The 13,906-nt window shown below is 35.1% G+C and overlaps 1 protein-coding gene across 3 annotated transcripts in view; it reads left to right on the top strand.

Annotated features, from left to right (window-relative positions):
- The first annotated feature begins 2,730 nt into the window (after nt 1-2,730).
- The window catches only part of grik1a (glutamate receptor, ionotropic, kainate 1a), a 52,826-nt gene continuing 41,650 nt past the window's right edge, over nt 2,731-13,906 (top strand). For all 3 annotated transcript variants that reach the window (XM_038285042.1, XM_038285040.1, XM_038285041.1), the window contains exon 1: nt 2,731-3,120. In XM_038285042.1, the coding sequence (XP_038140970.1) occupies nt 2,907-3,120 (214 nt within the window). In that variant the 5' untranslated portion in view covers nt 2,731-2,906. The remainder of the gene's footprint in view (nt 3,121-13,906) is intronic.

The following is a 13,906-nucleotide window of genomic DNA, read 5'->3' as shown; positions in this document are numbered from 1 at the left end:
AAAAGTGCACTGTCGTAAACATGCACGGCTGTTCTCCTGGTTTCTCCGTCAAGCCAGGCGCGGTTGTTTTGAGCTTAGCAGCGAATGACTAATGCTGCGTTCACACCGGGGGCAGCTGGCGCGACAGCAGCAGCGACTTTACATGCAAAGTCAATGGTTGACGCGCGTCAAGGCGCAGCAAAAGGTCCCGCGGCGCGTTTTGAGCTGCAGGCGCAGCACGTCTGAGCAGCTGAAGCAGCGCGTCGGGCGTCGGGCTAAGCATCTGACGCAGGGAGAGAGACACAGCGCTGATGATCAATCCTCTTTTATTGACGCCTAAATTAATTTAAAATGCAGAAATCTGCCGGCAGAATATGCAGTTTGGATTATTTAGATGAAAAACACCTACCAGCTGCCGTGGTGAACTGCGAGGAGGCAACCCGGCCAGAGGCTGCTGATGAAGGGATCCCTACTTTCGGCGCATCCCTGGTATGTGGGGGTCTGAGCGGCTCCGACAGAAAAAATATTGAAGGCAGGATAATAATCTGAATGAACTGACGGCACTGATTACGTTTTCAGGTGTATTTTCTCACTTAAACACATGTTAAAACTACTTTATTCCCACTGATCACAGCAAATATAGCTGCAAGGCAGAGAAAGGATAGTGAAGCTCCGCCCAACGCGCCTCAGACACACTTTTGCACGCGCAGCCAGAGCACAAAGCTGTTTCAGCCGAGTCAGAACTAACTGGTACAAGCAGCAAAAAGGAAGCAGCAGATGTGATTTTGCTGCTTTTGCTGCGTGAACGTAGCATAACTGCACAAAGATCGCCACTGTGCTAGCAACGAGCATGCTTTTAACTGGGGGGTGTAGCAGTTCTCGCCGTAAAGCAAGACTGACTCTGACGAGACTTCTGAGCCTGTGGGTGCGGGTCGGTGCTCCTGCAGTTGCAAGTGCGGTATTTCCCCCACAGACCACCAGGGCGGCCGAGAATACCTTTGTTCAACCTGAAATGACTAATTTAATCATCCATAACGTTATGGAACACATTAATTAACTGAAAAATGTTGCATAGTGTGCCTTTAAATAGGTTTACTCTGAGCTTTTAACACCCAATCTTTTACCTGCAGGTTTTTTCTTTTTGTTTTGCTCTTTTTAAAAATTGTAAGATTTTTAAATCTGCAAGATTAAATACCACCCCTGCAAAAAAGAAAAGAGCTCCCACATGTGTGACATCATATTGCGCAAAACCAATTCAGTTCTTTTGATTTAGTTTTTCTTTTATATTGACTTCTATTTTACCTCTGTTTTCATAGCCAATTCTTGTGCATTTATTTGATTACTGTGGCTGTTTGGCTATGTTGTTTTGATGCCATCCACCCAAGTCAACCAAAACAGATTTCAGTTTTAATTAATTTTTTTTTTCTTATTTTCTTTTTGAGAGGACTTGATTCATTTTGAGATCGTGCAGAAGCAATACTTAATCATACTCTTATGTTTTTATTGGTTTGCATTGGATAGTCTTAAAAAAACACTCAGATATGAGTATAGAAATGTCAAGTTCTTGGTAAGCAATATAAAACATTTGATTTTGCTGCAGCATTTCACAGCTTTCAAGGCCTCCCTATATGCATTGCTGACAGAGAGTGGGTGAGTTGGGTAAAGGAACGAAGCAGTTTTATTATTATAAACAAACATCTGCAATATATCAAAGGAAACGTGAGAAAACTGTGTTTAAAGAATTATTTAAGAATTAATTAGCCTCCATGCACATGGATTGATTATTTACTTATAGGCTGCTTGATCAACTGACTAGATCTCCTAAATATCTAATAATCTACAGCTGAAAACATTGAGCCTGTGTCATCAGGGTCATGGGAACCACAAAACATGCTTGAGAGGCGCTTAGTCACATCAGATAAGCTGGAACTTAGTCATCTTTTTTAAAAATGTGTTAAATTTGTATGAAAGCTATTCTTTAAAAGCGTTTATCAAAGGAATTAAACAAACATTGATGCAATGCCAGGTCTGACTTGATAAGGAGGATGCTTGAGGAGAGCATACCTGGAGTGTTTGACTTTTTCTAATGTCAATATTGAATATCACCAAACTCCAAAGGTTTTCACTGTTAAGGTAGTGAAACATCCAAACAGTTTTTTTCACTCTCGTTCTAATCAGTGGCTTAAATTAAAAATATGAAGTCATACATTTTTGTAGCAATGTGGATATAATGTAAAAATTCACATCATAGCTGATAAAGTAAGGGGAAAAAGTTGGTTGTGTGTGAAGAGAAAGGAAGATAATCTGTAATTTGCTCTGTAACCTGAGGATTATTCACCTCTCATCAGCACCGATGCAAAGAGAACTGCTGCCACTACATCTGGTGCTTTAATCCAAAGCACTGCAGCCAAACTCAACACAAACAGAATTAAACATCCTGGACCTTAAAAGTAAAAGCTGCAGATCACTTTTTTTATATTATTTTTTTTAAAGCTGATTTCACCTATATGCAATTGGAAAATTAAATTGTGATGTGTGGTTTATAAATTGATCACTGGAATTCTTATTCCTGTCTGGATTTAGCAAAGTAAAACATGATGAAATCTCAATAGTGTCTAAAAGTTTTACTGATCATCAGTGCCGAATATTAAGTCATTAAAATGTAAAATATAAACCTAAATAGAAAAAAAGTAAAGCTGCTGCTTTATTGTATCTTATTTTGATGATACCTGGCATCAAACGTTCCTTCAGCTTCACACGTCCCCAGCGCTCCTCTGCTGGCACCACTTGGATGCGCACAGTTCGCTGGATTTTGTTTTTCCACTGTTTGTTTTATATTCATCTTGATATTTCTTTAAATCTGTAGATTTCTCTTTTTGTAAAATCGTTTTTCAACATAATTGTCTTCACTGCACTTTGAACCATGGATGGACCAATGCGCAGGATGGTTTGGGAATAAAACTTGGGTTGTGCGCCGCCGTGACCCGTTCGTGGTTTGGCTAGAAGCCTTTTTGGTCTGTCATGGTCCCAACACTCCAGACAAGTTTACCTGGAAAATCATGGAGCACCGAAAGAGACTCTTCTGCTACGTTTTCATCGCGGCGGAGCTCTGTTTGTGCTCCGCTCAAGTCCTCAGAATCGGTGAGCGCAAAAACTGTTTACGCATATTACAGAATCGGAAACCAGCTTAAAACAAGTGGGTCACTGTTTTTCTATTTAGCATCTAAAATGAATCTGATGTTGTTTAATCTGCCTTCTTTAAACTTGTCCCTTGATTTCAGTTTGATGTTGTTGTTTTTTTGTTGTACTTTCATCTGAGACTGGTTATGTTACAATATAGGGCATTCAGTGAAATACTTTAAACATTTACATTTCAAGCAAGGAGTGCACTGCAAAAAAACTGAAATCTAAGTAAGTCAATTTTTCTTAAAATAAGTACATGTTTCTTGAATTGAGCAGGTAAGTGAGACACTTTGCCAACGGAATAAGGAATTTTACATTTAGAATAAGGGAAAAAAATGCAGTCTCCTATTTCAAGTGCATAATATCAAATAATCTGATTTTAAGGATAAAAATGCTCCTTCAACTGGGAGATTTTCTTATACCTACTCAAATTAAGGGTAAATACACTTATTTTAAGACATTTTCACAAATTTATAGATCATTTTTGAGGGTGTGTTATTGGAATCCAGGTCAAGACCTTATTACCTTTGTACATTAAAAAAGTATGTATATTTTGATGGCATAAATGAATGTCAATGTAATAACAAGAAACGCCAACTTGCCCACATATATAATGAAAAATAACAAAAGTGTTTCTATAAGAAATTCATGAAAAACACTCTGAGAGAAAAAGAAAAATGGCACTCCGATATAATGGGTATGCAATTGATCAAAAATGGTAACTTGCCCTATAAAGGGTTAAGCATATAACCGTTTAAGAGAAGGCATTTTTATGTGAATTATCTGTAGTTTTCCATAATCTAACACCTATCAAACATTGGAAGTTCTCACCAATGTGGCAAATAACCCTTTTTCCCCCCAAAGGTATCTCTGATCAAGTCCGAAAGGGAATTTGGACTTGATCAGAGCAGCTGAGATGTCAGTTTCTCCTGCAGCAAGTTTCCTATACCTTTTACATGTTCAGTTGATGAAAAGTGAGCCCCCACCGCCACCTTATAGTGCAAAAACACAAATAGAAAAAAAAAGAGTTTAATCTTGTAAAACAAGCACAGAAAGTTTGATCCTGAGATTACTGTAGGTAAATAGATTTTTCTGCCTTTTGTAAGGAATCTTGACAGCATTTTTCCATCTCTAGTGTACAGTAGTCTACTTACAATGATCAAGCCGAGTTTGCTTTGCATGGCTTAGAGGTTTGTTAAAACAGAGATTTAGATTAATGGTATCAGAGAAGAATTGAAGGAGACATATTTGGAAACATAGGGAAGGAACTCTTTTAGGACACCATGCAAATTATTCAAAAAATTTTTTGATCATGTATTTTATGTGACATTTTTCAACAATGCTTTTCAGAAAAATCACTAAACTTCTTTCTACAAAAATACCTGAAACTAAAATGTCCACTGGGATTCAGTATGGCAAATATCACCCTAGTAAATCTGACATTTGCATATAGACAAAGAGAGGCTGTTCTAATAAGCTTTAGGTAAGATCAGAGCACAATCCATCCATCCATCCATCCATCCATCCATCCATCCATCCATCCATCCATCCATCCATCCATCCATCCATCCATCCATCCATCCATCCATCCATCCATCCATCCATCCATCCTCTTTCTATGTGTAAAGCAGTTCAGACTGGAAAGATAAGGCATAACCCTTTAAACAAACTTTAAACAAAAACAAATAAATCTGTTGGATTAGTAAAACACCTTAAAGCCAATGAGTTAAAGCCAGAATTTAAAAAAGATGCTCTGTTCTTGTTCTAGTTGTACGAGTTAAGCCTTGCAGCTGTTTTTGCTGTGGCAAACAAGCAACATAAGTGTAGCTAATTCCAAAATAAAGTTGTTTATACTTGTAAAAATGCATAATTCTAAAATATTATTAAGACAATTATTTTCTTAGTGTTGCTTTTAGACAATTAAGAATTTTTTTGGGACAGAACACTGTCCAGTAATATAGTTTAGACTATACTTTTGCTGTATTCCCCATTAAACTGTATAGTTTAAAGGGAATGCATTTATTATTTGTCTGCATTAGGATCAGTAAAGCAATAAGTGGCAAGAGATGCAAAGCATTAAAAAAGCTTTCTAAGAAGGTAACCTTGAGGTAGACCCTGCAGAGTAGCAGATTTGAAAATAAAATTGAATGTATTGACACTCACATGAGAAAGGCTTCTTGTGTGTGTCATGGTGGTTTTGTTTCTGCTTGTTCAGAATTCTGCCCAAAAGTGTTTACTTCCAAGGTTCATTAAGTGTGGTGATGTAATGTTTGTGTGTTGCCTTTCTCCTTTTATATTTCATTTATTGATGAATTTTTGGCATTTTCTGAGTGTTTTGAGACAGAAATATATAAATGAACGGTACTAAAGTAAAAATTGCTGTACCAATGAAAATTTTGTTTGTGCATTCTATGGAAAAGGGCACCCAGAAACTCACTGCTAGTAAACTGCCTAAAATATGGCTATTCCAACTTTCTGAAGTAAGCAGAAGAGAAAAATTTGTGTTTTTTGTGTGGGAACTTTTCTGATTAGAAAAAAATCTGTCTGTCTGTCTGTATACCTATATCGATATATATATATATATATATATATATATATATATATATATATATATATATATATATATATATATATATATATATATATATATATATATATATATATATATATATACATCTATATTTAAAATGTCATGGCAGCCATTTTTTTTAAAATTAATTATTACTTTTGTCAATTTCAATTTATTTTAAAGGCAGCTGATTTTTTTCTGTCTTTAATGGAAGGGTTTTCAAACTTTCCAGCAAAACTGTTGATAAAGTCTAAAGCCTGAATTTTAGCAGGGCACCTGTGTGTTTTACTTTGGAAATAATTTGTTCTGTAGTAAAACATAAGTGAAGAAAATAAAATTCTAAAATGTTAGGTAACAATAATGTTGCATATCATCGTAAAATAAAGTTTTTGTTTTGTTTTTGGTAAACGGAGGTAAAAAAATGTCACACAGGGTATTTCAAAAATAGATTTTCGGGCTATAGCTAAAGTGTTCTCTCTATATTAAATCAAACAACGATTTGTCATTTGAAGGCATCTGAAAGGGGAAAAGTTGATATAATCCTTACCATCTTGCCTGTTAGATCTGTCTTTGGCAGAGACAGCATTTTTTCATTTGAAGCAGTGTCCAGCTGCAGATGGAGAGGATTTATGATGTGGGGTTTAGCTCTGGGTCTGATATTAATATTCAGGGCTGTTCAGGAGCAATCCGTTCAGCTTCAGCTATGTAACTCTGCTACTTAGAACAACACAAGTCTAGAATGTCCTGCTGCGGGGCCGCTTCTAACCATAGTTAGAGGGCAGGCAGAAAATGTGAAGGGGGCATCTTCTTCTTTACACAATATGCTATATATGTCTTATTATTGTTTATTTCTGTTTATCCGTGGGGTTGGGGTAATACAGTAGCTAATGATGAAAAAATGCATTTCGATCAGTAACACTTTTAGTTTCAATTTATAGGATAATGTTGAAAAGGCAATAAAAAAATATTTTTCTGCATTCCTAACATTTTTTATGATAAAGTGATATTGCTCTTTGAATAAGCTACTTCTCGTTGTGTTTTTTTTGGAGATATTTCTTGTACATTAGAGATTTTTTTGAAGAAATCATCTGAGCTGCATAGCTGATTTTTTTTTATGTGAATAGGGGACTGCTACTCTTTACTATGATTTCTCTTAGTTATTAAATTAAATATTTACATTTAATATTGATTGAAAAAAATAAAAAATTAAATGAAATTAACTGTGACCAACTCCATAAAAATAGAGGACCTCTGTCCAAGACCTTCCTAGCTTGAATGTCCCACCTGAAGCAAAGCATTGAAGCATGCAAACCTCCTGACCATAAATGTAAATTTCTTAAGAGAGAAACTGAAAATAACAATGAATATAAGAAAAAAAAATTAGATATTCTTAATCTAAGCTTGAACAACCAACATAACATGTATGTTAATGGATAGTCATTTTACATCTTAAAATACAATTTGTTACCAAAAATTAAATGTTATGTACAAAAAGACTTAACGTTATGTACAAAAAGACTTAACAAACAGTTTATATAACCAGAAATTCTTTTATGTTTGTTTGTTTTTTTATGGTTAGAAATTTGACTCATCAAATCGACATATTGGTCAAACTATGAATGAGAAAAGCTTAATGGAAAAAGGAAAAAAAACAACTTTAGACGGAAAGTTACACTTTATTATGCATGTAGTTGGAAGAAACATCAGCATTACTAGCTGACATTTTAACGCATGCATGAGGACGTGATGTGGATAACGAAGTATGGCAACATTACTCTTTGTTTGGTTATTTTGCTTTAAACCAAATGGAAAAACTGCAAATTCGCATTTCCTTTTTCTGAACATTGAAAAGTTAGCTAAAAATTTATATTTTAAATGAATGGAAACACAGCTATAGTTTACTGATTCAGCTTTTTCTCTTAGTGAGAGAGAAATCTGACACAGAACCTTATTAATGCTCAGATACTTTTGACAGATTTGATTTCAACTTGCAATCTTGCCCCAGCGTATAGTTGGCCTCGGCGTGTTTTCATTTATAAGGGTTCACAGAACTGCAGAATTTCGCTTTGTGCGCTGTTGTTAATGTGCTCAAGATGAAGAGGAGATCTGATGATCATTATAAAAAAAACAACAAACTTTAGCTATTTTTTGCTTCATTAATTTAGGTAAGCCAGTATGTAAATAAATAATTCATCTTGCAAATTAAAAACTGCGGTAAAGGAAACATTCTGTTGTTACTCCAGTGCAGACTCTCTCAGTAATCAAATTGGTTATCATGCTTGTAGCTATTCAGGGATACAATGAAAATTAAAGTGTGTAAAGGAATAAAAAAAAAAAATCTATTTTTTTTCTTGCATTTATTCATTCATTATGATAGACTTCACTCATTAATTATAATAAGAGTTCATAAAAATGTAACAAATAAGGATTTTTTTGTGTTATTAGAGATACAATATTAAATCTGCCAAAATAATGTTTTCCTGAATAATTGAAGGTATTGTGGAGGAGCTTTTAAAAGACCCGCCCTTTTGCACAAGCCCATTTCTCCTTGTGCAGGAACTATATATTGGACTTTATAGAATCCTCAGTTAACTGACCGTTCGGAAAGATGATCATTACTCTTTGCTCCATTGGTCACGTAACTCCTCCGCATTCTCTGCGTGGTGCCTGCACCGTCTTTGTTATTAGTCGCCATTGTCGGATTGCCGCTAGCGACAGCGGGCCACTGTGAAAGCAGATTTGATAATGCTTTACGAGGAAAGCTCTCCATGGAAAGCATTTTGGGATATATCTGCCTATTCTGAGGCCTTTCATTTCTTCTCATACATTTCGTAGAAACTTTTTCTCTTACGACCCTCGGCCATTTTCAAAGGACCCGGATGAGAAAGGTGAGCTGGCACACATATGTGCCTGAAAGTGCACATATGCAGAAAAAGATAGATAAAGGACCCAGCACATAGGACCGCCATATGTAAATATATCCCCAAAATGATTGTAGGAGGATCACCTATCTCGATGATCCACCTGGAAATAAAAGATTGTCTTCTAAAACTTTAAATGCACTAGACCTAAGGCCTGCCACCACTATTGGTCTATTTAAAACAAGCATCCCCAGAGACGGTCCTCGAGGGCCGCTATCCTGTAGGTTTCAAAGGTTTCCTTTCTCCAGCACAGCTGATTTTAATTGAAAGCTGATTAACAGGATTTTGCTTAACTGCAATCATCATAATCAGCTGTGCTAAAGCAGGGAAACCTCTAAAACCTGCAGGATAGCAGCCCTCAAGGACCAACTTTGGGGATGCCGGATTTATACCAATAACTTTTGCTTTTTTCTTATCAAAGATTAGGGTGTTAGTGTTTTTCAAAAAACTTTTCTTCGAGGCAGAGGCAGATTTTAAGAATCGCTTCTGCAGTCTCTTATAACAGTCAGAAATAAAGTCCATAATAGAGATCTGGCACTGGCTATGCATAAACTCTGTACTATAGTGGTGGTCAACAATCACGTTGTGGCTGACAAATGCTGTCTAAATTGTAAACACATTGTTTTAATAGCCGTAGGGAGGTTTTTATCAGAGGTTTGTACTTAACAATGAAAATATTGCCTTTATAGTTCCTCTGCCAGTGGCAACAGGAAAAAATCTTGAATTTAAATGTGTTCCTATAAAACTCTACAATTCGGACCAAATACATACAGTATTTTCTAACCTCTACAGACAATTTTAGGCAAGTATATTAAAAGCACAATTAAACATAAGATGATCCGATGTATTTTAGAGGTAGAAAAGAGATAATTAAAAAACGTACATAACAAAAAGATAAACTTTTTTTAAATATAATTCTGCACCAAAAGAATTTCTATTTTAAAAATGAGGAAGAATGCAAGAATTCAGGCTAAAATAAAAGTAAACAATATTTCCTTGTCCCCCTGAGAAGTGTATACATCCAACTTCTTTCTTTGTGTTATTCTTTCTGCTTTACTTTTGCATCCTGGAAAGCATTTTCCATTCTTCAAGCCTCATAATATAATAATTTTTTTTCTCACATGCATTTAACCCTTCTCTGTAGCTGCTCAACCTGTCCAGTTTGCAAGAAGATTCCTCTTTCTCAGAGAGGCACTGATGTTAATAGTTTGGTAGACATGTATAACGCAATATGCAAATGTAGTGTCTGGAACCACTCTGTTAATTTTGTGATTTCCATGCACAGGCACAGGCTTAGTAGCCTCAGGAGATAAGTGGAAAAACGTGCAATCAGTGATGAGGTTGTAAAGTAATGGATAAGAAAATAGCACTTCTAAAATTTAAATGCATTTTTTTTTTTTCAACCTGTGCAAAGAGGCTGATCGATCTGCAGCCCCACGTTTTGTCCAATTAAAACTTACTCCTCCACCGACTGACTGGTTTGTTATTTAACTTGAATGGAACAAGGAATTTGCAAAAATAATCATCCGATGGTTTCCATTTCTTGCAACAAATTCACAATCTGCCATTATGTTTTTTAGAATTTTCAAATTTTAAATCAAACATTAAAGAAAAAGATATACAGAAGATTTAGGTTAAAATGGCATTTAAATGCTTTTGGTGGGACTTCGAATGTGCCAGGTTTAAACATGAATATGCTTGAGTTAAACCTCTCTCTTGTATGTTTATGATTGGTTTCTTGCTTTTTTCTTTCAGGGTTACCATGTTCCCCCCCTCCACCATCATCTATCTTTTTATCAACCCTGACAAGCTTTCTTGTTCTCTGCTGAAAGAAATTATTCACACAGCATGATTGTAAATGCCAAGATGTTTTACTATGTAGATGGTTGGTGATGTGCATCCACAAATAGCATCCTGCATTTAGATGTACCTTTCCCCATCACATATGCTGTACCCATTATATAACTTGCTACAAACTCCAACATCTGCTTTCTTTGTGTCACTCTTTATTAGAGATCAGATTGTGGGAGGGATGGCTAATTATTTTGGTATTAACATTTCCTTCTGCTAAGCTGCATATATGATACTTCTCCAGTTATCATAGACCTCTGCTCTCATTCCGCAATTATTGGCCTGGCCTGTACGTTTAGCTAGATGGTCATTTATGGACAGGAATCCAGTTGTGACCCAATCTTTTTTAGGTTCAAACAAACCTGCTTTAACCATCTTCACAAATTCATCCCAATATGTTTTCTGTGTTTATCGATGACCTTTATTATTAATACTTGCTACATTGCTTACCCCCTACAGATTTTTAGTTGCTTGTGTAAACAAGGCTAAACATGAGAGATTCAACTTGAAGTGACCTTTTACAGTGCTGCTGTATAACGTTTAATAGTGTTAAAAAAAAGCCTCCAATTTTTTTTTTCGATTTACAGTGACTGTTTATAGGGTACGGCGGGGTTACAGAACCCTTCTGTTGGACAGAATGAGGAGCTCGATGCTTTAACTGATGCACATAGTTGCTGTGGTTATAGAGAGAAAAATAAAAACACACACAGCAAGACGTTTGTAAATCTAATTTACCTCATGATTCAAAGACCAGTTTTTTGAATAATTGTGGAACTGGAATGTTTTGCTCAAAATAAGGTGCATGATCAACTTCCTTCTGAAATGAGGCCAAACTCTAAAGTGTGAAAACAAAACCCTTGGCTGAAATTATAAGAAAGGAAACTAAGACATACGTTGCTTTATTTTTGGTTTTTTACTTCTTTAATGTTAAACCCTAATTAGAAAAATATCAAATACTTGAAAGCTCTTTACTTATTCCTTTTTGTATATTACCACAGAAATAAACACCATTACAGACATAAATAGGCTATAGCTGTTATTTAAAAAAAGAAAAACATAGATATATAATTTAGCTGCTTTCCTGCCACCTTTGCTCATCTTGACACTTTAAAGTTATGCAGATAGATTCTAGGTGCAAATCACGTATGTGTGTTAAAAGCTATTTTTTAATCCTCTGGGTCCTGGGGATCTTTGAACATCCATTCCTGGTGTAGTTTATGCCAGATGGCTGTGTGCTCTTGTGGCAAATTATTTTTCATTATTTTGGGACTCAATAAAAGCTTTTAGCACTCTAAGGTACATTAATTGAGTTGTTGGATTAAAAAATCCTCCCTTTTAGATTTAACTGCTAGAGTCACAGACCACAGAGCAGTTTCAGCTGTTCCACAAGTAAAAGATAATGAATTAACTCATGGCATACTTATTATTTGTTATGAAATATGGAAGTAGAATATGGACAGAGTGAGGTGGTTCTTTCTCGCAAACATCTTTATGTTTCTGTTAAACAGAGTGATCTGCTCATTTTTTTTTTATATGTGCTTCAGGAGGCATATAAAGTATAATTTTGTAGTTCTTACTGTGCATTTCTTTTCTAGGTAGCGTTTGAGCTACTTTATGGCTGCCAGTTGTCCATTGACACTACAATTCATAAAAATACATACAATCACAAAATACTTCACCCAAAGTTTAGGATTAATGTAATATAAGAAATACTTTTCTTTTGATAATTATAACACAAATCTATTAAATAAACCTTACATGATCCATATTTACTTGTTCCAAAAAAATTAAAAAAAAACAGTACAATGAAGTTTTTTTTCCAAGTTTGAATAAAGTCCGGTGATTTTTTTTTATTTTTTACTTTTTTGGAAATACTATGACCTGGATGACTTAACAATCTTCACCAGCATAATCACTTGTATGATAACATTTATTTATTTAAATCAGGGGGTCCCCAAACTTTTTCCTGTGAGGGCCACATAACTTTTCCCTTCTCTGATGGGGGGCCGGGGTCAGTTTGTAACAGAAAAATTGTGACGATTGCAAGAGTGCCTAAATTTATGACGGGAGTCATAGTGTCTCTGCAGGTTATATTCTTTGAATACCGCCACTGCCTCTTGACAGATGAGACAGACAGCCTTTTCTTTACATTGAACAAAAAAAAAATATTGTTTGTCCAATTCAGGTTAAATGCCCTGCATTCTGAATCAATTTTTCTCTTACCTTTTCTTTTCGCCATTATTTCATTCTCTCTTTATGGAAGAGGATAAGGGCCATTCAAAAGAAAACAAAGACTATTCAATTCTGACTTTTTTTCTTAATTTAAGTCAGAATTCTGACTTTTTCCTCAGACTTCTGAGAATAAAGTCAGAATTCTGACTTTTTCCTCAGAATTCTGAGAAAAAAGTCAGAATTGAATAGACTATTTTTTTTATTTGTTTGAATGGCCCTAATCCTCTTCCGTATCTCTTTGAGAGGGGCGGGTTTAAGATTTTAAGCTGGGGGTTGCCAGATAGGGGCACAAGTCCCAAAAGGGTGGAACATTGTCGCGTTATATGTGTGAAATAGTTACTAATAGTTAATAATGAAAAAAACTTCATAATTAAGGAACATTTTATTGCAAATGTTCAACTGTAATATATCAAATACAAAAAAAAAAAAAAAAAAAAAAAAAAAAAAACACATATGAAAATACTCTCTGGTATTGTTCAGGGGGCCGGACCAAGTGTGGAGGCGGGCCGGATCCGGCCCACGCGCCGTAGTTTGGGGATCACTGATTTAAATTAAATTACTGTCAGTTTTATGTATCTAGAATAAATAAAGTATACTCAAAGTTAAAACTTGTGGGTGAATTTATTTCAAATACATAAAATTTATTTGTTTGAATTGTACAATAATTATCTTGTTTTAGTTACCTTTATGAAATTCAAACAATAACCTTCGTGTATTTGAAATAGATTCACTCAGTATTGATTTTGAGTAAGGGTTATTTTATAAATTCTGAATACATAAACCTAATGATTATGTGTTGCAAATAAATTTGCTTTATTATACAAATGGCTTTTCTGAATCATTATCTGCACTTACTGTTGAAAAGGCTCTTCTCACCCAAACTTTAACTGATTACCCCACTTGCTGCTCTTACCAATTATAGTAGAGGCCAAAAAAGAAAATGCATTTATTCTCAATGAAAGCATGATTACTCGATTAAACTGTTTCTTGTAAATATGTGCTTAATTAGAAGGAAAACCACAAAACCTACTGAGAGTTCTTGTAAAAAATGGTAAAGACATAGTTAAGACTTATCTTACAACAATTTCGCCAAAATTTGAAATTGCGATTATTCCAATATTGTCATTTTATTTTGATTTTCCTTTGCACTAAATACAAACATGTACATGTT

This window comes from Cyprinodon tularosa, unplaced genomic scaffold, assembly GCF_016077235.1.
Source record: "Cyprinodon tularosa strain WSP-4 unplaced genomic scaffold, ASM1607723v1 ctg205, whole genome shotgun sequence".
In the NCBI taxonomy this organism is placed as follows: domain Eukaryota; kingdom Metazoa; phylum Chordata; class Actinopteri; order Cyprinodontiformes; family Cyprinodontidae; genus Cyprinodon; species Cyprinodon tularosa.
Note: the sequence above shows the minus strand (reverse complement) of the source record. Positions and strands in the feature narration are given on the sequence as shown.